This window comes from Ictidomys tridecemlineatus, chromosome 10, assembly GCF_052094955.1.
Source record: "Ictidomys tridecemlineatus isolate mIctTri1 chromosome 10, mIctTri1.hap1, whole genome shotgun sequence".
NCBI lineage: Eukaryota > Metazoa > Chordata > Mammalia > Rodentia > Sciuridae > Ictidomys > Ictidomys tridecemlineatus.
In genome coordinates this window covers 75,515,745-75,541,343 of record NC_135486.1, presented here as the reverse complement: position 1 = coordinate 75,541,343, position 25,599 = coordinate 75,515,745, and the positions used below count along the sequence as shown (strand labels likewise).

Below are 25,599 nucleotides of genomic sequence, written 5' to 3'. Positions count from 1 at the left end.
ATGAGACAAAGCAGTTGGTTTCCTACAGAAGGTGCCAAGCATCCCTCCTCCACCTCAAAGAATTTGTAAAACATCCCATGTTTTAACTCCAAAATCATATTTAATAAGTGAGTTTTATTGCTGCCAGGACATTTTAATAATAATGAACTCTACCAGTATAATTTAAAATAATTATGATTTGAAGCCCGTACATAGGATTCCAAATATAAAAATAGTTTTAGGTGGAATATTTATACTAAGATTATATAGTACATTGAAAAGCATGACCCTTAAGAGTGTTTTATCTCACCTTCTTTTGTAATTTACCTATGATTTAAAAATTTATAAGTAATGTGTACAAAATCAGTCCTGAAAAGGATATTCTGTTTCACTGCAGAATTCATTTTTTTTATAGCTGCGGACTGCATAATATTTGACGGAGAATCCTGTCCGACTCCTGCCATCCCATAACTCCCTCTCTTCTGATGCATTCTGGCCGTTGATTAATCACTTCCTAATAGGATTATCTTCATACCTTGCTTAAGTCGACAACCATCCTTTATCGATAACTTAATAAGCACTACAGTTGGAAATACCATTCAATTTCACACGCTACACACGTCTATCAGCCCAACTTGAGGGTGTAATATAGGGCAAACCCCCAGCAGCTCGGGAGGCTGAGGCAAGAGGATCAAAAGTTCAAGGCCAACCTCAGCAACATAGTAGGGCTCTAAGCAACTGAGCAAGAATGTGCCTCAAGATGAAAAATAAAAAAGGGCTAGAAATGTGGCCCAGGGGTTACATACTCCTGTGTTCAATCCCTGATGCAAATAAATAAACAAACAAATAAAGCCCAGAGGCCAGGCAAGAGGATTCTACAAGGAACCCAGGCCCAGGTGGGGAAAGAAGTCATTTCTCAAAGGAGGCTGAAATGTCCACTCCTGGAACACTGACTCTGCTCCTTCTTGCTTGTGTGTCTTGGTCCTCCCAGAGGCAGCCATCTCCAGGGAACAAAGGGACACATCACAACCCCCATGCCAGCTCTGACTCCTCTGCCTGCCAGAGACTCCTCATTGAACATGACCATCTATGTGGAGTTACAAGGGCTGAAGAACATTTTTATGACTAATTAATTAATTCCCCAACAAAAGCTCCAAACTAAAATCACTGAGTTTGGGTCATAAACCTAAGCTTTCTGATCATGGGGAAGTAAGCTTTTTGTTTTGCCAGTGCTCATTAATTCAACCTCTATCCCTACCCTTTTTTGCCTCCACCTTTGATTTTTTTTTTTAATTAAAATTTTCAGAACCATGGGATAGAAGCACATTGGGACACAGCAGCCGAGTTTCACGGCAAACCCATTTCAGAGTGGAGACTGAAATGTCAGTGAGAAGCTCAGCAGCCCAAGCTAGGCCACAAGGGAGCTTCATCTCCGGGACTCCTGAATCTAATACATGCATAAACACTCTTACTGTTCTTTCTGTAAGTGACAGACCCCTTGGTGGTGTTCAGTCTGCTCTTAAAACACTGTTGAAATGGGACTGTGACCAAGCCAAGAGCATCCAGGACATGCCAGTCACTGAGCAGGGAAACTCCACCACCTACCATGACCGATTCTAATCCCCGGCTGCTGAGCACCCTCAGGAGACCACCAGTTCAAAACAAAGGTTGAATGTTGAGAAATACATATTTCGTCCCCTTCATCCTCAGCCTTGAGGATATGAGGCCTCTCAAAAGGAAGGCAGAGAAAGACAAGCTGAGAGCCACCAAGTAAGGCAAGATGCCCACAGTCAAGATGCAGGAAGAACGTTGAGGGGCAGTGGTGTGGGTGGGGAGCAATGAAGGGTAATCAGAAAAGAAAAAGAATCTCCTGCCCCAGAGGTGAAGTGAGGAATTTTAAGGAGATGGTCAAAACTGCCAAATGTGGAGAAGACACGCAATAAATACTTGACATAAAAAAAAAGTCATGCAGGCCATATTGATGGTTCCTCTCTTAGCCAAATGAGGGAAGAGTCTATTATGGGAATAATCCCAACTGGCCAGGGAACAGACCCAGGGGTCCCAATTTCCCAGGAAGGTTGTTCTAAGGAGGCCCAAAGAGAGCAAGACACCACCAGAGGGCAACACAGAGCCAAGTATAATTCCCATTTACCTGAGATGTCTAAGGACATTGGATCATAGGAAGGGTCAAAATATCAATGGAATGTCTACTTTTATGTTTAATAAGAGATAAGGTTAGAGAAATTAAAATCAGACCCCATAAAAAGGTAAATATTGAGACTGAAGGAGCCTCTTGTCACTCTATAGAAGATACCCTCAATTAGTGACTGTACTTTTACTGTGTAAATGGCAGAGGAAAGTAATTAACAATTAATAGATGCTGCCCTCAATTTAAAGCCTCGAAGGGAAGTAATTAAATTTAGTAGAAGCTGTAGTCTCTAAACAAAGATACATCATACAAATACAAAAGGAAACACTGATTTGAATAATAAATGCAAATTAGAAACAAGGTTGACGATCGGCAAAAGAGAAATGATCCTAAAATTATTTTTTTTTCCCCTCGAAAAATTTTCCCAAGAAATTCTCTGCTGGAGAGAATAGTTTATGGACCTATTTTAATCTGGACAGAGGTGCGATTTGAATCCGGGCTGATGTTTCTGAAGTGCTACCTTGCTTCCAGAGTATTTATGCATGCAGATCAGCTGGCTTCCTGTGGTTCAAATTAACTGTACAAGTACCTTTCATATCAATGCAGATAGGCTTGATATACACAGTGTCAACATTACTACCAGGGATGGAGATCACAAACACTGCTCTGCTTGTTGGTCATGAAATAAAATTGCCAAGCAGAATTTGTGTAGCTCCAGAGGGTAAATTACTGCAGGCAACACAGTTATCAGCAGTCTTTAGCCTGCCTCCTAAGCTTCTAACAGAAACATTTAGGCAGAGGAAGCGTTACATCTGGCTACAGCTGCACATTACACGGTCCATTGAGACTCAGATGCTGATGGCTGAACTGAATAACAAACAGCTGGGTATAAATGTAAAAATCAGGAAATCAATTTTAAACACACATATTTCACCAATCCCCTGAAATTCTAGCACTGCATGAGAGAGAACAGTTAGAATTATAGACTGAAAAAGTATCCCAGGGATTAAAATGCAAAAATATACCTGGGTACCCTGGGGTCAGGACGCCTGGGCTGGGCTTTGATGGTCCTGTTTCACAAAGGACAGCATGAGAGCACACAAAGGCTATGTCATCAAATCATTTTCTGGCTCTGGTCACGCTTCAGTTGAAAGTTATCAGAAATATCTGAGCTTCCCGTTTGAGCTTTCTAGAATGAGGAAAAGTTATTTCATGAATTTAACTGAACAGAATGGAAAGGTTTACCCTGAATGTCTCATCTCAGGGATGTCTAACGCTGAACCCAGGTGCTGGTGGAATGGCAGACAGAGAGGTGGATGGAGGAATTTCCAGCACAGGGGATCTAGGTCAGAAAAAAACAATAGCTAAGGAGACGGCACATCTTGGGATGGCCAGGAAAATGTCAATGCTCTGGAAACACTATAAATAAAACATTGTGAAATTCTGAACTGTTGTTCTCTTTATAAAGTTTTAGGTGAGGAAATGGGTTGGAGAGGGGCTAGAAATTTCTTCTCCTGAACATTTAAAAGCATGGGTGACTACTTTTATGATGAGGCTTAAGTTAGTCTTGTGGCTAGGCTTTTAATAACTGGACACACATCTATATTTAAGAAAGCTAGTGATATCAGACTAGTCATGAGAAGAGAGATCACATAAGCTATGATGTGGGACTCTTCTTAAGAGTAAAACAGGGATACTATAAATGACACCAAGACAAGAGGGACAAACTGGAGTACCCCAGCAAAGCAAGACAGACTCGCTGCATCTGGATCTCTAAGAGCATGAAAAAGAACTGGAGGTCTTACGTGGAAGGCCTACGTAAGTGGGTGCCGTCCCCTCCTCTTATTTTTACACATCTGTGCCCCTTTATTCTCAGTTCTGATCGAGGGTAAATTAGAGAGCTCTAATAGAAATTCAGGGAGCCAGAGGATGGACTAGATAACAATTTAGACTGTATTGCTGGTACAATTAATTTTGTGGGTCACACCAGATCCAATCTTAGCTACTGGAGAAGAGTACTACTACCATTGCAGTTTTTTCAGATAGAATTGCAATTTTACCACTTTTGATTAATGTTGGTTTTCCACCACCACAAACTAACCACATTCTACAATTCAATGAGCAAGACCACAGAGTACTGATGAAATGCACATTCCCAAGAGATTCCATTTCTTCCAGTGTTCCTACCAAAAAAGATGACTTTTTTTTTTGTACCAGGGATTGAATCCAGGCTGTAACTTAATCACTGAGCAACATCTCCAGCACCTCCTGCCTACCTTTTTTAAGAGACAGAGTCTTGCTTAGTTGCTTAGGGCCTCACTAAATTGCTGACGCTGGCTTTGAACTTGCCATCCTCCTGCCTCAGCCTCCTGAGCCTTTAGGATACATATTTTTAATGTTCTAGATGTAACCAAAAAAGAGAGGCAATATCACAATATTTACCTCAGCTGATCTACAGGGTTAAGAATGAAGGTCTTTGGAAAGTTGAAACAGTGAAACACTTGTGTCCCAACAAGAAAATCTTTTGTTAATCCACCTGGTTTGGTGGCACCCACCTGTAATCCCAGTGGCACAGGAAGCCGAGGCAGGAGGATCACAAGTTCAAAGGCAGGCTCAGCAATTTAGCGAGGCCCTAAACAACTCAAAATAAAATACAAAAAAGGTTTGGAATGTGGTTCAGTGGTTAATTGTCCCCGAGTTCAACCCCTAGTATCAGGGAAAAAAAAAAAAGAGAGAGAGAGAGAGAAAGAAAGAAAAGAAAATCCTTTACTAATTCAACACAATCTAAAATGCAAAAGGGCACACGTTTCTTTATTCCCAAACCAGTGTCTCCCTGAAGAAAAATAGGTGAAGTCACCAGCCTCAGACTACAGCTCAGAAGAACCAAATGTCTAATGCTTATTAAAATCTAAGAATGGTTACACTTGATAAAAATTTGTAACACCTAGAACAGCCAGTAACCATGCAGTCCATGTGAGACTTTGAATATCTTAGAAATGGGAGGATTAGACCAACTCTAGATAGGGCAAAGGGGTGGGAGGGAAAGGGAGGGAGGGGGGTTGAGGGTGGAAAAGATGGTGGAATGAGGTGGACATCATTACCCCAAGAACCTGTATGAAAGACACTAATGGTGTGAATATATTTTGTGTAGAACCAGAGATATGAAAAATTGGGCTCTATGTGTAACATGAATTGTAATGAATTCTTCTGTCATATAACAAATTAGAAGAAAAAATAAATTTAAAAAATCAAAAGAAATGGTGCTTTAAAATAAGCTGCCACTCTTGTTCACTGGCAGGCATCGTAGAATACCAAAAAAAAAAAAAAAAAAAAAAAAAGGAACAGATTCTAGTACAGAAATGTTTGTTTCCTTATGATAACAAAACAGCTGATAGTTCAGCTAAATAATAGGTCAGTTGTGACTCATAAATCCTCAACTCCTCAGCTGTCCAACTTCATTTTAACTATTCAATCTGTGGAACAAATGGAACAACTGGAGTGGTACCTTTCTGACTTGCACAGTATTTACAAGACCAGAGTACAATCAATTTGCTATTGTAGAGGTACACAAGAAACCCTGAGAATTAGATAACTTTAAAAGCTAATTTACTTTGGTTCTAGGCTAATTACATTTCCTAAAGTCAGTTTTACTGACTGGCTAAGAATCCAAGCTATCAAAGGCCCAGGCACTTAGAGACAACCATATAACCTGTCAAAAAAAAAAAAAAAGTGCCCTGAACATAAGAGAGTATTTGTAATTCACAGAGGGAATCTCCTGAAATATACAAATTGAGTTGGCCTCGTTTATGCTTTACAATTGGGCAATTATATTATATTACGAAGACTTCCTATCTCTCAGAATTTTCCCTGCTAAGACCTTACTTAGAAAGCTAGAATCCACGTTTATCCTGTGATTCAAGGAAGGACACAAAAGAATCCGGACTGTTTTGCAGGTTTTCTGAGTAACCTTAGCCAAGTATCTGGCTTCTCCTCTGGATTAAAGCCATCACATTAATTTTTCTTCAGTTTTTCAAAGAGTTTGGATTCATAGCACTCAGTGGTACACACCTGTAATACCAGCTATTGGGGAGGCTGAGGCAGGAGGATCAGAATTTCAAGGCCAATCTCGGCATCTTAGTAAGACCCTGTCTCAAAATAAGAAGGGGCTGAGGATATAGCTTAATAGAAAAGACCCCAGGTTAAATCTCCAGTACAACAACAACAAAAAAAGAGGGCTCTATTGGGGCCTAGAAGGTGAGTTTATACATCATGTGTGAAAAAAATATGGGTTATAAACTTACGACCTTAAAAACAAAATAATATCACCACCACAATTTTCTTCCTCCCATTAGTTTTCCATCAAAACCAACAACATTTTCTTTTTTTCATTAAACAATTTTAAAATCCTAATCAACACTGAGCAAAATACTAAGCTACAATGTGTCTGAGTCTTTTTTTTCTTTTCTTTTTTAAATTCCATGGGATTTAAACTCTCATTGAAATTAGAAAGCGCGTCTTATCTTGTGTCTAGGAGAGTAAATCTGGCCAGGATGTCTTTCTTGTGCCACGGCCTGGTTCCAAGGACAAGGGAGAAGTCCATGATGCAGCAGGTATGCATAGGAACAAATTTCTTTTACGTTCAGCCCTAGGTGGGGGTCTGGGAGTGGGACGAGAGCATCATGGTCTCAGAGATGCGATCGTACCTGCCCAGGAAGGCAACAGTGTTTGTCCCTCTACCAACTTTCTTGCCCTTTGTGGTTAGATCTAAATCAAGTTGTGGTTTCTTGTTTTACATCCTGGAGACAGGATTTGTGAGAAGAGATGCTACTGTGATTGAGACAACAAGGGGCCAAGTGAAGCGCTAAAGGAGTAATAGCATTTCCCTCCAATTACATGATCATCAGTGGGAACCCAGCATTTTGACAAAGTGTTCAAACATCAGAGAATGGAGTTGGTATCATGTAGTTGAGAACTGTGGTATTGGGCCTTATAGTCTGATTTCTGAAAGCCTTATAATGAGGGTGGAGTGGATATACATTCCATTCTTTGGCTGTATTTTTGTTCAACAAAGCCTGCAATTTTCAGTCACTTGAAAATGTAATTATAGATAATGTTTGCATCAGTAGCAAGAATACAATAAGCACATGGGGCATGAAAACTCCACTAAATCACATCCTCTTAGGTTACAGCGCTCGTCTCCTGCCAAGAGTAAAGGCATTTAGACAAGCCAATATTTGGCATGAAACTGTTTGTAGGTTGGACCAACCCATGCATGAATTCTACTCTAAACTCTCCTATTATCCCTTCCTCTACAATGGGTATCTACAGGAGACAAATTTACAATTTGCTGAAAACCTAGGATCCTATTGAAAGTGCATGTATTTGTGCAAAAGGCTAGAGAGAGGTTGAGAGGGTGACCACACTTGAAATGGACCAGGTACCCCATGAGTTGGTGACGACTATTAATCATCTGAAATCTGCTGGTACCTTCTTTAGAGGCTCAATTATTCTACTGCTTCCTCATGGGGCCCATTTTAGAAAGGAGTAAAAATGGCTGTAATGGATACTGCAGAAAGTCACCAACTAAGTTAGTCAGTGGGGACCAAAGGACACCCGAGAACCCTTTTCTAATATACATAGTATAGGTGCTAGAGCACTCCAGAGGGTGCCAACTATTTACCTAAATCAGATATGACAATGAAGAAGTTAGAAGTAAGTGGGAAGTATCAGGAGTCTAATGAAATCCTCAAAAGAAAGCTGATCACAAAACATGCTGCTGCCACACCTGAAGAACAGCTATCCACCCTCACATTCAATGTTATTGCTTCCTCATGTCTGCAGCAGGTGACACTCCACCTCGGGCATGAAGAGATCCTGTCACTACTTTAGTCCTCTGTCCACCAACACATCTCCTACAACAGTCTCACCTCCTAGACTCAGAAATTGGTCTATGATATAAAACCAAGAAAAGTCATTTATGTGAAAAATCACATAAAAAGCAGATTGTTGGGTTACAACTATGAACCTAGATTTCACATTCAAAATCCCTCATATCCTGCTGCCACAATATCTAGAAATAACCTGTTTATGGCCATAGACCCAAGGCAAATATTTTGGTAGTCATCTCGAAGTTTCCCTTCTCTAAAGTTATTTTCAGCTTTTAGTTACAGACCTTGTTTTCTCTCTCAAAAAACTTGGACACAACAGTAATTTCTGATATTGCCAAAGTCACCCCACCCCCGCTTTCAGCAAACTCCCTGCCACGTGAGGCAAGAGATTCTATGTTTTGAAGGTCACATTCACAGCCTAGGAAGTTTCTCCATAGTCAATATCACACTCTTAGCCACAAAAGTGCCAAGTATTCTGCAACCCGTGAACTCTCACCCCAAGGCCTCAGGCTTTCAGACTGACCTGGTCATGTCGAGTCTAAATGGATCAAGTGATTTGTAGGAATAAGAGCACATCTTTACACCATAGAGCCACTCTGATCTCTTAGGACTCTAAGGAGAAGGAAGGCCTGTTCATTACACACACACACACACACACACACACACACACACAATGACTGGGATTCATGCTACAGCTGAGCACCACCTAGGTTCTCCAGGTCACATACACACTGTGCCTATTGTCTCATTCTATGCCACATTGTAAGGCAAAAATAATTAATTAGTTAAATTTAAAAATAAAATTTAAAAACTCAGATTCCTTCTCCAGGTTCTCCGGAGACTCTCCTCCTATGTTCTCCAGGCATTCTGTGGCCTGAGCACCTCATGAGGCCATTAGGCTACTCAGGCTACACTCTTCCTCTTCCCAAGACTGTCACCTTACTGATTGGGTCTCTGCTAGAGTTAGGATTCCCATTATGACAGAAACAGCCTTCATCTGATGTGACCGATGTTCTTCCTATAAGAAAATAGGAACCTATTCCAGTGGGCACAGAGATGGGCTTTGCAGAAGGCACACATGGGGATCCTGGATGGAGGTATGGCCTTCACCTTACCCCATCCCAGAATGGAAGGTCTGATCACAAGTTCACAGCTGGAACAAGAGCTGCATTTTATTTCTCAATCATCATGCAGAAAGAGGAGGGGAGAAAATTCAGTCTTTATCACGTTGTCCTGGGGACTGAGCATCTTCCGAGTTTATTGGAGAGAATATTGTTTGATGGGTCTTTGTCTAAGACTTTAAAGCATGAACTTTCTGAGGGAGAAGACATTAAATGCTCGGTTGTAATGAAGTTCTATTATATTTGGTCTTCCCAGGAAATGAAGGTGAATTTGTGGTCAGTGGTAAGCACTATGAAACTATAAAATATTTAGGTTGTCATTCCTTTCCCAACTTTAGTCTCATAATACTCTTGTGGGAAAAGTTAGAAGGATATTTTATTATCTTACTTTCTAGAGGGGCATATTGACAAGTCAACTTAGACTTGAAAAAACAGGCATGAAACAAATCACAAGCCAAGCCAGAACACTAGACATACTTGGCAAAGGGCGTCTTGCCATGAAGAATGGCCCTCTACCCTGCTGCTTGGAGGGATTCTAGAGCAAAGTCAGGTCTCTAAGGATTCTACTGTGTGTAGGACAAGTCCTGACAGCACTGATCCAAGAGGAAGACATTACTACCTAAAAATTAAAACCCACTCATGGCTAGTGAATTGCAATGTTTTTGTATTAAAAAAAAAAAAGTCTCCTAAATTCTTCCTGAGGGCTAGGGGAACTTGATGCCCAGGGTCACAACAGAGAGAGCCTTACACAGCATCACTGAGAAGACAAACCTCTGAAATTTCTTTAATCGTTGAGCCTTTACACATATCTCACAGTTACAGCAGACATATCCCATATTTAAAACACTATTGCTACAAAAGGAATCCTGATCAATGGGTCACCCCGATGGCTCACTCTGACCCTGCTGCTGACCTAAAAGATGATTAGAAAATCTCTTTGGGCCGGGCACCATGGTGCACACCTGTAATCCCAGCAGTTTGGGAGGCTAAGGCAGGAGGATCTTGAATTCAAAGCCAGCCTCAGCAAAAGCGAAGCCCTAAGCAACTCAGTGAGACCCTGTCTCTAAAGGAAATACAAAAAAAAAAAAAAAAAAAAAAGGGCTGGGGCTGTGGCTCAGTGGTTGAGTATCCCTCAGTTCAATCCCTGGTACTATGCCCCCCCACCCCCCAAAAAAGTAAATTCTATGACAAGTGTCAATCAAGGGGGGGAAAAGTGATTTGCCTCTTAACTCTCCTCTCCAACACAGCCTTTGCATCAAGGGCCTCCAAGACACTTGGAAGTCCAGTAAAAATGCATTCAAAGTGCTCTTGTGATACAGACCAGGAAGAAACACCACCCATCAGCAGATGCTGGGAACAACTTTTGACATCTAAGCAGAAAACAGAAGGAAGAACAAGGACTCGGGGAAGTACCAGCTTGTTATTAAAAAAAAAAAAAAGAAGAATCCTGAGAGGTAGCATTATGATCCAGGACAAGCACAGACTTAATAACATTAAGAAGCCACTCTGAGAGGAAGATGTCTGCAGTGCTCAACAGCAGCCAGACTTCTCAAAGGACTCATGTGTTATCTCTAAATCCTGACACAAGAAAGGATGGTTGGGTGGACAATGGACGTCATGAGGAAAGATGTTACCAGCACGGGCTGGAGTGAATAATTTCAGTTGGGGGCCTCCTGGTGACAATTTTGAGAATGCAAACACAGCTGCAGCATAGCCAAATATAGCTGGCCAAGACAATGACATCCATAAAGTTAATCATTCTGAAATATGCTACCCTTATGCTCAACCCGAAAACTCAACACCCCTTCTATAATGCAGGAAGTCAAAATACAGTTCTGGGCACAGCAACACGCAGCTGCTCCAGTAGGATTCAGCGCGGTGAAGACAGAGGTGTCTGGCCCTGCTTTCCTCTCCAGGCTCCCACCCTGAGCAGGACGACGTCAAGCACTGTGGGGGCAACCCTTCCCCTGAATGTAGGAAACTGTTCAGGAAAGAGCTAACAACACAGGCTTCAGAGAAGACCAGAATAAAAGCCATAAATCTGGAAAGCACGAGAGGCATCAGAAAAAAAGCTGTGCTATTCTGTGTCCCCACTGAATCTAAGCTGGGGTTCGAAGAATCAGGAGTGAAGAGCCAAACAAATAAGCACACTAAATAAATCCACACGAGTGCCCTAACACACACTTCACTTCCTTGTGCTTTATATGGTATCTTTCTCTTCTGTAATTCCCCTAAAATTTTTCAAGGATAAAGTGCAGTGTCAGATCTCAGCCCACGCTTGTTTAGTTTCAGTTGCCTGACACCCAGGGTCTTCCTCTGGGTTCCAAAAAGACAACTGGGTATGAAGGTCTGTGTGTGTTCCAGGTGGTTTATGACAACTCAATTCTTACTCCCTTATAGGCTCATTGACCTCTGGTCATGGTCACTTTTTTTTTTTAAATGTTCACTTTGCAAGCTGGACTCCCATTACAATCATCAACATTTCAAGGACTCCTTGTGACAGCATTAGGGATGGTTTGATGATATAAGTCATATAAAACAATAGCAGTAGCCAAAAAGTGCAAGGGAAGGAAGTTGGTCTGGTCTGTATCAGATGTAACTGCACAAGAAGAAAAGTGTCTGTTTAGGGGCTCCTGGCCAGACATTTCTGTGATGAGTCTTTCTACTGTCCTACTCCAAATCTAGAAGATCTTGAGAGTAGCCACATCTCAACTGCAACGGAGAAAGAGAAGGACCCCCAAGGTGCCTAGATTTTGCAGCAAGGACAGACTAAGCCACAGAACCAGGAAGGGTCACGACTTTTTACCCAACATGATATGACAGGATTATCACAGAGAACTTTTTTTTTTTTTTTTAAAAAAACCTTTAAAATAATCTGAGATTCTGGGGAATAAAATTGAAAACCCAGTCCTTTTTTCTAACAGTATGAGTAATCTGCAGCATATGGTTGGTCAAAATGTAAACCTTTCTGAACCTTAAATTTCTCAGTGACAATGATACATAATAAAATAATCTGCAAATACATGTTATGCTATACAACAATTTTATAACTTTCATAACTAAAGACCATTAAATGGAAGATATTTAAGATACTTAAGAAAGTGAAGAATTATGTCCAATAAGATGGACTCTTATAAAATTATATTTACATTCACATATACACATTTAGGTCTATCAAGCACTGCCAGGTTAATAACAAAACATTTTGCTTCTTTAGCCCAAAAGAAGCAACTGATTCTCTTTGTGTCAGATACATAAGGAGTAGCTCTTCTACTACAGAGGGAGACTGAAACAAAGACATACTTTAAGGAAAAGTATATAAAATATCACCTTAAAATTTAAGGAGCCCAAGTCAAGCTATGAACTTTCTTCAGAAATAGCATGAAAATCAAACTTTTCAGCATTAAAAAAAAGCCACAGAATTCTGGACTAGGCATATAAGTTGAAGTACTTAGGAGTGTACTATATGATCCTACAGAATTTTTTTTTTTTAAGTTGTCCAAAAGTTTCGTCAAGATGTCAAATGAGCTGAGGTTAATTGTCTTTGAGTGCAAAGTTACACCTTCCTCTGGGAAGCAGGAAGTCCTACTGGAGCCTCCAAGTGTCAGATAAAGCAGCTACTAGGCTGGGGGAACTTGATGCCCAGGGTCACAACAGAGAGAGCCATACACAGCATCACTGAGAAGACAAACCTCTGAAATTTCTTTAATCGTTGAGCCTTTACACATATCCCATAGTTACAGCAGACATATCCCATATTTAAAACACTATTGCTACAAAAGGAATCCTGGTCAATGGGTCACCCTGATGGCTCACTCTGACCCTGCTGCTGACCTAAAAGATGATTAGAAAATCTCTTTGGGCCCGGGCACCATGGTGCACACCTGTAATCTCAGCAGTTTGGGAGGCTGAGGCAGGAGGATCTCGAATTCAAAGCCAGCCTCAGCAAAAGCGAAGCCCTAAGCAACTCAGTGAGACCCTGTCTCTAAAGGAAATACAAAAAAAAAAAAAAAAGGACTGGGGCTGTGGCTCAGTGGTTGAGTATCCCTCAGTTCAATCCCTGGTACTACCGCCCCCCCCCGAAAAAAAAATATCTTCGGAATAGATTTATTTGAAATCTGAACTTAAGGCCACATCAGCCTGGTAGAAAAATACAGAATAAACCCGAATGCTTCATTCTCAAGATAACCAAAAGTTAATTTATATAAATCTTTAGGGAAAAAAAAATGGGTCTAATAATTTGTTAGTAAGTTGGCTGTGAGGCATTCATTCAAACAGAGTAATTAAAATTTAACCAAAACCTGAATTTGTACTCATAGATCACTGTGAAAGCCATATGATTACATATTTATTAGCATTACATTTTAAATTATCAGCTGATTCTACAACATCACTCTCACTATGTGAACGCAATATACAATCTACAGTTCATAAAACTCTGAGCTGGCACCGTCAGAGTGTAAATTTCCAACGTGCTCACTCGAGGCATGTCAACCAGAGAACTGGAATTGTATTTCTATAAAAATAGTCGAAGTAATCACTTTCTGTCATGATTTAGAACAAGCAGGGAGAGTGAAGCTGTTCAAAACCTCCCCTAAATGTCCCCCCTCCTTTCTTTTAGAGGACCTTCAGGAAGAGTCTGAGGCTCACACTAAATGAAAAAGACATTCCCAGGAGGAGGAGGAGGTGTCTATCCCTGCACATCTGGATTCCGAGCAGGAGGATATTGGATGGCACAATTAAACAGTGATGATGCTAAAGGGGAATAATTATTTTACAATTACCTGAGAGCATCACATTTACTGCTCTAATTAGTTTTTGTTTCCCACATAGGTTTTTCCAAGAACGCGTGCAGCTCCATTTCTCCTAGGTCTAGCAAGAGCGTGTTCTTAAGGAAAAAATAAAAATACATTTTCTGCACTGCTACACAAGTAGCACACCATGTTACTTTGGAACCTCCTGGATGGTGCAGACAGGATGGCATGAGAAGTTGGAGGTGCTAATGAACTGGAAATCATTAGTGGCTTCTAAACCCTCCCTTCTGCAGTTCCCTAAAAACAAATATTACACAGAGAAACACCTCACCCTCAGTGATGACCTATGTCATGAATGAGAACCAAAAATTCCACCCTCCCCTGAAGAAGCAAAGCCTTTCAATAAGCAATAATCTAAACTGGAGATAATGACTTTCTAAATTTGGGTGAAGTTCAGTGATGACTTATTAATTTAGCTCCTTGAAACATGTTGAAAGTATAACATGTTCCATTTAAATGCAAATAAGGTATGCTGATAGTATTGCTTAACATTTGTGAGGTGTTTTTTAATTTTTTTAATTTCCGACAATGACATCAGATTGCTGTTAGGATATTGGTCACCTGAGTCTACACATATAACTCAACAATGAACACTACCTTGAATTTTTGCACAGTAGCTGGGATTATACTATGTGCTAGCTGTATATATTCAAGTGCACCAGGTTATTTTGTGTGCCAAAATGCTTCAACTTTTTATTTTTTTATGAGAAGTAAAATAGTGTTTAAGAAACAAGGGGTAAAGAAGAATGAAAAGTTTGGGAATTTATGCAAAAAAAAAAAAGCAAGCAACTTCAGAGGCCTAATATAGTGTTATTATAGCTGTAAGGGGGAGAAAAAAATACTGAAGTAGACAACATTCTAAACAATTCTATGAAATCTTAATTACTAGGTTCATATCTGAAAACCCCATCTCCTTTTTATCTTGTCTTTCAAGGTTCTTGGTTCCCCAGTTCATTGCATCTCATCAACAGATGCCAAAGTAATCCCAATCCAGCATATTACAATTAAGTAGCAAGACTTCACAATTAAAATTATACCTCTGCCCAGATCAAAGATAACATTCACGTTCTAAAAAGCCAATGTGGGATGAATTTTTGGTCTCAGAAAGCAACTGATACTAAAATATGCACTGTTAACTGAGAAATCCCACCCGAAAAAGTATTTTTAAAAATTCCCTTGAAGAACCATATGTACAGCTCTTCTTTTAGAGTTTTCTCATTTTAATTTCCTTTCATGACCATCATGGAATCAGGCAATAAATGTCAGTTATCTCAGGATTTTATTATTTGTAACTGCATTTTCCAAATAAACTTTAAATGCCATACGGGGTGGGGGGGAAGAAGAGCCCACTGCTGTCAATCTTCATCTTGCTAGTAAACAACAACAAAAAAACTGTGTAATTAAAATATATTCTCATTAGTTAATGAGCATATGGAATAAATAAATTTGAACTGAATAAGAATATGACACTTCACATGTCAACCTGAACAGGTGATATATGTTTATTTCTTACAATGCTCAAGCATTCTCATGTGGTACAATTTTGGTCTTCTGATTAAAAAATCTGACATACTTTTTAATTACAGTTCTCTTTTCCCTCTCCATCAGCATATGGACATACATTCACCACACCTCACCGTCCTCCTCACACACACACTTGGGGAAAAAAAAAAAAACACAGCTTTGCCATTTACTGCCTATGGTAAAATGTGCAAGCTCTTTAAACACCATCTGTAAAATGGGGATAATATTCACCCTTTAGATCTACCATGAAGATCACCGACAATGAAAATAAAGCACTCAGGCACAAATTAGGCATTTAACTAACAGCTCATGTGTTCTCATTTTGGTGGTTTGATTACTTTGGCCCTTATCTATAAAATGAGTGCTGATGAGATTGTTATAATTGAAAAGAACTTTAGGAACTATGATTTCCTTAGGACTACCTTTCAGTTTATTTATATGCTGATAGATATTGTGCCAGTTACCCTGACTTGGGAAGACTTACAACCAAAAAGCCAATCACCAAGTAGATGAATTTACAATCAGCTTGATTTTTCTCAGTTTCAAAAGGATACTTACTGAATGTGAAAAAAATTAACAATTTCATTTTCTCAGTATCTTCAGTATTTAACTAATACTTAATTAGTTAAATTAATTATTAAATAAATACTAATTTTTTCACCTGTGATTTCTCATTATATAGACCTTATTTATCAGTTGTTTAAAAATTCAAAAGCACTCAAAATCTAAATATATATATAATCACTAAAAAGTTGAAACAAAGGAGGGAATACTACCCCTACTCCTAATTCAAAACTAACTGCCCCAGTTTAAAACAATTTTTTAAAAAATCAGTACCATTTTCATGATGGTTTGTTGTAAATAGTATTTTATAACAACAGAAAGAACAAAAACAATAGTCCAGATTATTTAATGTGTTCATTTCCATTTACGCTTTAGATACAGAATGTGTAAAACCCCCAAATTTTAAAGCACATGCAATTCTTTGCCACTACAGAGCCTTACATGTTGTGGGCTCTTTAAACATTGAATGGCTTGTGGAGCCATCAAGCATAATAATTCATCTCAAAAGCTATTTGTTCATCTGCCTTGAGGACTCAAACATATTACATCTTGAAAACTTATCTAATATATTCTTGTGGGAAAACATCACAAAATATTTTCTCCTGCTTTAGAAAATCAACCTCGAAAAGCCCCCATGCTTTATTTAAGTTTCTTTTAGGAACAGGCCAATATCTAGCAGACTGCAATTTAGTCCAAGCAGCAATATACCATATATGACAACCAGTTCTCAAAACAATAAATCCACATGGCTATCTTCTCAACTGTATGAGTATGGCAATAAAATACACTGCCTAGGTGGGTTTCATGCATTTCCAAATCATGTTCCCACCCACATACCTCTATCCCCAAATATAGCCTTCAATATGAGTTAATTACAAGCTATTTTGGAAAACATGCTACAGTGTTCTCAGGGCCATAGGGGACACACAATAGTTATCTTGGAAACAAATAATAAAGCTATCATTTACAAAAAAATTTTTTTAGTTCAATTAAGCAATAGTTGACAAACACTGAAAACAATCTGGTTCCATTCCAAAGGCTATCATTTGGAAATAACGAACATTTGGAAGAGAAATGGAGTAGAAATCATATTAGGATTTGTATAGGAAAGTCCATAGCTAAGATACAAAGTCTCCATTCAGACTAAGGAGTTTGAACGAGCCATATTCATCTACCAAATGAAAAGGACAAATTAAATTTTCATAATTCATAATTTAATTGACAAGAGACTACATCTTTCAGAGGCCATTAATACTTTAAATTCACAAAGCATTCATTAGCTAGATATATGATGGTCACTTAAGTAGCAGGTGACTATAAATTCAAAATCATAATCAATCTAATTCCTTGGTTGCAGTCTACTCTAACACAGGAAACACATAAAACTTCCAAACTAGCTCACCTGCAAGCATGCATTAAACGCAGATGACAGAGATCTCTTACATCATGGAAATGTTACTAATCAGGATTAATATCTCACAGAAAAAGCACCAAAAGGAAATTAAATGTTTTATGTTTTCTGATTATCTCCGTTGAGACCACTATTTCAGCAAGTTTAATAGTCTTCATATTGACAGAAAGGACGATTCACATTAAATGAATTCTATCATCCTTCCCACTTTCTTTTTTAATTTTAGGAAGGACTTAAATAATTGGCTGCTGCAGAGTTGCCTAAGAATCTCAACTCACAACACCTGACATACTAGAAAAAGCATCTAGCATCACAGGGAAAAGTTAGTTGCCAGGAAAATGGATCATAAAACTCGGAATGGCCGGAACATTCCGAAGAAGACCATAAGGTGCCAGAAAGTGTGCAGATGTTAAGTCTTAACAGTGGGTAGAATCGGAAACGTTTTGTATGTACTCCTACTCGACAGCAGTACTTTTCTTCACTAAATATCTTTTAGCCCTACATCCACTATCAAATCTCTCACCCGTTAAGAGGGAATTTTATATACTCCAGACCTTTCTGACTCAGTCTAGCAGTTCTTTTCCTATTTCTTTCGATTTTCTTTACATAACATGCCTGAAATTCAAGTAGATCCTATTGACTTGACATCCCTGAGCTCATCAGAGAAACTTCCCTATCAAGACTAACAAGACTGATAAAAATTAGACATAGTTTCCTTTCCTCCTGGAATCCCAGCTCTCCAGTTCTTCCAATAACCGCTCTACCCTAGTTTGACGACATGTAAAACAACCAGAATCACATTATTAAATTACAGACTGCATATCAGACAAACCATCATGATTACGTAAAAATTACCTCTAATTTCTACAATAGAGTACACCTGGCTACTTTAATGCTTTATAATTATCATACCTCCCCACCCCGCCCCCCTTTTATTTTCTTCTGTGTTTCTCTTCTTTTCTCCCACCTTAGGAGAGGAATTTTTGCAAACGGAAAGTCTGATGGATGGATAATTTGGTAAGGAGGGATCTTTAAACGGGCCGCGAGCGCTGCATCAGCTCCACAGCTCAAATGACACGAGCGTGCACACCAGCACGCGCCCACCCCGCCCCGGACCCCGTGCTCCGCTGGCCGGTCCGCGGGACGCCGCGCCCCGCCCAGCTTTCTCTCAGGCCGCTTGGACCCACAGACACCGCGCCCCTCTCGCCCCGCTCACCCCTCCGGGCCCCCGTGTCCGGATCGCCAGTGCCCAGTGGCTGGGCGTAGCACGTCCGGACGCGCTCCCTGCTGCCCGCGTCCAGCGTCGGCCTCGGAAAGCCCAGAGGGCCGCCGATTCCCGAGCGGCCACCACGCGCCCGGCAGCTGCGAGCGCCGCCTGTCCCCCCGCGCCCGCGGGACCCGCCAGCTGAGCTGACGACGCCCGCTCGGGCACGCGGACACTCGGCCCTGCGGGCCGCCGGCCACACTCACATTCTGTCCGGGACGAGCAGGCGGCCCTCGACCATCATGTCCGGGAGGAAATCCAGCTTGAAGGCAGAAGTCATGTTCTCCGGCGCTGGCGGCGGTGGCGGGGGGCGGCTCTGCGCGCGTCCGAGCGGCCGCGGGCGGCGCGAGACGGGCAGGGACAGGTGCGCGCGGCCTCCCCCGGCGGCCGCCGAGCCCGCACTTGTCACATTCTCTCCCTGGCGCTCTCCGCCAATCCCCTCCGAAATCCAGTGCCGAGGCGGCCGGCTGCCGAGCGCCAGGTGCGGCGGGCGGGGCGGAGCTCCCCGGGCGCCCGCCGCGCCGCCGCTTAACCCCTGCGGGCCCGCCCCGCCCCAGGAGCGACCCAGGCGGGTGGCCGCTGCCCGGGCGCAGCCGGCGCGCTTTCTGCGTTGTCACGCTTGTCTGGGGTCCCCACGCAAACCGAAATGCAAACTCGTGCACCGATCTGGCCCTGCCCTGCTGCACTCAGTTCCCCATTGCTCTGGCACGAGGCCGCAGTGGCCACTTGTAGGAGAGGTTTAGTGCTGGTGCTAAGTGCCAAAGCCCGATTCCCTTCCAGCCCAGAACCAGGCTCCCAAACCGAAGCCACCGGAGACAGAATCACCAAGAGGGTTTGTTTCAGTGCATGCTTGCCAGTGTATGAACTGACAACAATCCCTGAAATCGTATTTAGGCAAAGTATCAGATAAATACGGCCCAAGTTACATTTAAGGGCTTAACTCAGTGCTTTAAGGTGACAGACCAGTCTTTGCACAACTGAACTTACCGTCTTTTGTATCAACTTGAAAACACTAAAATATGGACCGAAAATAACAGTAATAAATCACATTTTTAAAATATTGATAAATACTAGGAACCGGCAGTTTGGTGATTTAACACAATGATTGAAAACAAAACAAAAATAAAAATAACTTCATGTGTTTGGTCTATAATGTAATGGCCACATTTAAGCTTGTGACTGATTTCCTAATAGGAATCAAGGAAAGTGGCAAGACTTTCAGAGAAGCAGGCGAGTTAAATTTTTCCAAGTTATTTGTGAAAGAATTTGAAAGATTAGTTTACAAGGTGACATTCTAATTTATCGCTCTTTGTTGTGTTGTTTATTAAACCAAACTTTTCAGTGCAGTGCCAACTACGTAAAATTACACGGCATATTTCACATTCTAAATCAACATCATAAATGGCATACCAAAAGTTTATAGTTTGCCTCTTAGGGTAATCATCACTTTTCATTTTGTTTTGTAATTACAGGGTTTAAATTTTGAGGGTAATGCATATGTACATTTATTTAAGTGTGCACACACACATATGCTACACACACACACACACACACACACACACACACACAGTTTTTATTTGAAAATCTGATTTCTACTCCATGTTGTTTTCATTCTAAAGAAAATCAGAATGTGGTGCTCAGGAACTGGGCTTCTCACAAATCAAGTCTTAGTTAATTAACCCTCTGGCTACAGTGACCCAGCTAAGTCACAAGTAGTTAAATGTATCAAACACTATATGAAGAAAAGATTGTTTTCATTTTTTTTTCTCACCACTTTCTTATGTGATTTATCTTTAGAGATTGTGAAAGAAAATAGATATTTACACATCAACTTTAAATCCACAATTTTAAATCCAGATTCGGTGCATTGAGCAATATGGAGTAACAACCCTATGATATTCAGTTAACTCCATTCATACTTAATTGACTTGATTTCCTTCTCCAGCTGAATAATATATCGGACTTTTGACCTAATTGGAAGGTACTTGAAATGCAGAGCTAGACTTATCATTTTCTAATATGGCCTTTCCTGAGGATACAGGTGTAGGCTTGTATACAGTTGAGAAACAGTTGCAATAAAATGAATTCTTACATCCAAAAATACCCAAACTTTCTGAATCCCAAGCTACATTTACTTCCCACTTCAGCTATTGCTAGTACCTTTGAAATTCTACAATTCTTGTTGGTCTTTTAATTATCTAAATAATTGATTGGATAAATGAAGACAAACCTTGACAGTTTTTAGTTTTCCGTGTTATTATATAAATCCCTTATATATACAAACAGCCTATATAACCAATTTAGGAGACAACAGAACATGCCTCCAACAAGCAAAACAACCCTGTTAATCAAAAAGAGAAATATCTTCATGTCAGCGATGGGATGAAGTTTCATACATATCTACATTCTATAAGGTAGAAAATGCTTCATTAACATGTACACTTCTAAAATATTTATTTTCTCTTTAATTGCATGTGAATTAGTTAGAAAAAGCTGTAGGGAGGCCCTCTTCCTGACTTAAGCCTTCTCAGTAGTTTGTTAAATTCTAGCCTCAAATCCCTTGAGGCAATAGTGGATTCAAAGCAGCTTTTAATCATACTATAAGGAGGGTGAAGTAGTATGTAAGTAGGTCATAGAGAGAGAATTACAAGTGCATAGGTTATTGCCTTATTTAACAACTACAGTGCAACATAGTTTCCAAAGCACATTTGCTCTCACCATTTAAAGTTAGAAGGAAAACCAGGGTCAAATATAAAAGAAAACTCAGGCTACATGAGATGTAGTGTGGTGAACCAAGGAAAGCTTATGGAGTGTGGCTGAGTTTAAATAAACACTCAGGCTGCCAAATACATAAATAATATAGTGATTGCATAGGCGCTTGATGTAGGTGCCAGAAAGAAACAAAATGCTCACACACACCCCCATCCCATTGGTCATTCATGACAGCCTTCCATGTGTGGTTTTCATTTCTAATATCCAAGTTTCTATGATCACAGCACTAGATGTTTTTAAAAATAAGAAATTCAAAGCTCTTGTGCTTAAAATGAAAACAAAAAACGCTCAAACGCCACCTGATAAAAAGCTTAACTTTCTCATTTCACTCCTTTGGCAGAAGGGGGAAAAAAATCTAAAAAATTCAATAGGGCCCCTTTTAAAATTTTCATGTAGTAATGAGCCATTAGGTATCATGTTTTGGCAGTTGGAGTTATATGGCACACAGCTTCTCGGGGCCTCAGTGGAACACTGGGGTTCAATGAAGCTATTTTATAGCCAAGGATCTTATCAACAAAAGTGAAAGGCAACGGGAGGCCATCAGAGAGCCCCTCTTGTGGACCTAAACCGATTGGTGACACCATCATGTGCTGACATCACTAGGGACCAGGAACAATGAAGTTTCCCCATAGTTTTAGCTCCATTGTAGAAAAACCTTAAGCTCTTCTCTAGACCCATCCCCCTACCTCCCTAATTGTCTCTCTCTCTCTCTCTCTCTCTCTCTCTTTTTTTAATCAACTTGCTATTCATTTCCCAAACAAAAGGCAATTCAAGAATTGGAAGCACTTCAAGGGAAAGTTTCTGAATGACCTCATTTTATCCCAGGCCTTCCAAGGCAAGCCAGTACGCTGTGCTGCTTCAACTCCCCACTTCCCTCCTCGGCCCTCATCTCATACTGAGTTTTGTCCAATGTCTATTGTTTGAACACTGAATTATCACTAGCATTAAAAAACAACGGTCAGTAGCAACAGAGTGCTAATAAATGCATTTGTACAAAGAGTACACATCGCCTGAATTGGAAGAATCCTTTTCCTGCCACCCCGATCAGCCAACTAGAATATAGTCCACCAACTGTAGATCTTTCAACATGTTTACAGTTTATACTCCAGAGACTGGTGGCTGATATACGCTGATTAAAGTTTATAATGAAACAAGTTCATTTTCTTCTGCAGATGACCCTATAGATCTTATGACAAATTTCTATTTTTCAAAATAATTCCTGTACATAACTTTCCACATAGCAGTCTTTTTTTAAAAAGGAGTAACTATCAGCAATGCAACCACAGAACAAAGATGCACTAGCAGCTGTTCAGTTAGTTGAAAAAAGCTACCTCAAGTAAAGGATTTCTTTCTGCTCCTCACTCCTGGCTACTTATTGCAAACCAGAATCCCAAACATCTTTCCCCATCACACTTTTGCATTCAAATTTTATTAACATTGCTGTTTCAGGTTTTTTTTTTTTAAAGAAACAAAAACAAAACAGAAAAACAAGCCCAGTATGCTGAGAATCATTTGGAACAAGAAATACAGGCCCTATAATGGGATTTCCCATCATTTCCAGGCAATAAATTTGAATTCCACATGAATTTTAACTACCTGAGAGAGTATCTGGCTTTGTAGCCATGTGTTTGTTCTTGGCTGACTCCAATTTCATTAGCAACTTACAAAAATAAATAATGGCTTGGTTTAATTTTTTAAAATATGCTTTAAGTAAAAGAAAAAAAAAAGCGTTAAGTGATACATTGTAAATTGTTATTCTAGGTCCTCCAGAAAGATATCACCTAAAAACAAATATTAATATCACCAATCATAAGCTTAAAATCAACACTGGTTTCGCCCCCCCCCCTCATTTTGAGTTTTTGATCACATTCTTACAACTGGATGAGTAAAATTAAATGCCTGCACAGATAAAATAGTTATTAAACTACCATTTTACATTTTTAAGGGAATATTAAGCAGTTGCTGTCCTTTGAGAGCAGCTTTTACTGGCTTGCAATCTTGTGTTTTTCTGAATCTGTTTTTAATAGAGCCCAAAGACTGCGTGGTGAATTCATCTTCCTCCTGAGGAGGCACTCCAACTGGAGACAGTTCTTTGCATACATACCTTGTTGGCACTGGAAAATGAGCTCCCCGACTAGAGCTCTCAGGAGCTTCCAATCCAAGGGGAGGAAATGTTAATACTCTGGATCTCTCGGACCCACAGCCTGGCCACCTCACTACTTCTCTCCCCAACCTACCCTTTCCTTTTCCCCCTCTCTCCATCACACCACTGGTCTTGCTTTCTCTTCCTTTCTCCTTTCCCCCCTTCTCTTTCAAGTGGGAGCCAGACAACATCTGAAGCTCTCCTCTGGAGCTGTGGGTCTGAGGAGGTGGGTGACTACCAAAGGGAAGAGAGGAGCCTTAGGTGGCTTATCTGCAGAGAGAGAGAGAGAGAGTACCCGCCTTGACCAAGGCTGATTCTGAACTGGGAACAGCTGTCTCTGCAGTGGGCGGTGGGATTCCTTTCCAGACTTTACCAGGGAGAGGGAGGGGGAAGATGGAGTAAATAGCATGGGGAAAATTGGGAAGAAGTCTGGGGGAATGGGTGGGGACTTGAAAAAGACTTCCCCTGTCTAGCACAGTGATTTGCACATGGAAGGCACTGGAGGGGGTGGGGGGAACAACTTTGAAGGAATGTCCAGTGCCCTCTTGAAGATGCCGAGATTTGTCAAACTAAACCAGGTGCCCTTATCTGGTGCCAGCCTGGCTGGAGGAACAAAATTCATACTTATCAGAATGAGGTTTCTAATTCCCTCACAATCTGCCCTTCAACACCCCCGCCCCCACCAAATGTTTTCCTCCATCAGCCAGACATTCTTATCTTACCGTCACGTGTTATTAAATTTAAAAAAAGGAGAAATTACTGTTTGACAAAATACAACAGCTGAGGAGCAACAGCTGGGAGGACACAGTTGTGGTGGTAACATTGGAGCCCAGAGAATACAGCAACAGGTGGGAGAGAAAGAAAAAGAGATGGATGTGGTGAGCTTTTTTTTTGGGGGGGGGGGTGAGACAGATCTGGGAAAGAAGCAAAATCTCAACTTAAGAGGGAATCAGCCCCCATTTGCTTGAATCTCCCCCATTTGCTCTGAACAAATACATCTTGAAGTAGAGTGAGGATTAAAACAGCAAAAGCTTGGGTGTCTGTAAAAGCAAGCACATGAATCACTTGACTCACAATGATAAATGATCCCCAGCAAAGAGCTTCTGGCTACTAAGATCAGAAGATATCTGATCTGTTGCATGCAGATCAGACTCTTTAGGACAAATACTACTTTCAGACTGAGTGAAAAGATTATGAGATTTAAGAACCAAACCTGTTGGATTCGGCATTTTATTCTGTCAGAGAGTTTGATGGACACTAGGGACAAGTCATTTAATTTTCTGATTCATCAGTTCGACCTTTGTCTTATACGTGGCCATTGCTTCCTATGAGGGATGAATGGCTGACAAATCAAAGCCTACCATGATCCTCAGATAAGAAGTACAATGTGTTAGCCTAATTATTACTACAGCAATTATATAACCAAGCTATTAAAGTGACATGTAGGTTGAAATACATCAAGGTTTTGAGCACAGGAAATTTATTTTTTCCCTATAATATGGTTCAAATCTTGAACCATTTTTAGCCTATGAAAGAGGTTTTTGAAAATCCCAAATGACTTTTTATTTAAATTTGCTTTTGATGCTAATTTCCAGTAAGTCCATTAGGGGGGAATTTTTTTTTTCTTTCTCTTAAAAGAACTTCCCAAAAATCTTCAGGAAAAATTAGTAGAGCTATCTCCCCAAAAGGACTGGGATGTACTAGATCTCATCTCTATGGTTGAATGTGACTTAATTTTTAGTTTCTCAATTCTCTATTAATGTTAATAGTCACCTGTGCTCTAAGTCATAAGAATAATGTAAGGTTAGAGAGGAGATGTGGATGACCTTGGGAAATCGGGAAGAAAGGTAACTAAGCTTAGGATATGATTTTACTTTATTTTAAAAACAAAGATCAATTCAGAGGCTGGGGTTGTGGCTCAGTGGTAGAGCACTTGCCTAGCACATGTGAAGCACTGGATTTGATCCTTA

General features: G+C 40.4%; 1 protein-coding gene across 30 annotated transcripts in view; it reads right to left on the bottom strand.

Moving 5' to 3' along the window:
* Positions 1-25,599, bottom strand: part of Celf2 (CUGBP Elav-like family member 2) — a 780,843-nt gene that overhangs the window by 280,062 nt on the left and 475,182 nt on the right. For 9 of the 30 annotated variants that reach the window (XM_078023190.1, XM_078023191.1, XM_078023197.1 and 6 more), the window contains exon 1: positions 23,591-23,763. The exons of 12 other annotated variants lie outside the window; for them this stretch is intronic. In XM_078023190.1, the coding sequence (XP_077879316.1) occupies positions 23,591-23,748 (158 nt within the window). In that variant the 5' untranslated portion in view covers positions 23,749-23,763. Of the gene's footprint in view, positions 1-3,153; positions 3,277-18,666; positions 18,787-18,920; positions 19,207-23,590; positions 23,764-25,599 lie in introns of those variants that run through there. 9 more of the 30 variants (XM_078023202.1, XM_078023201.1, XM_078023204.1 and 6 more) reach the window with 6 other exon arrangements.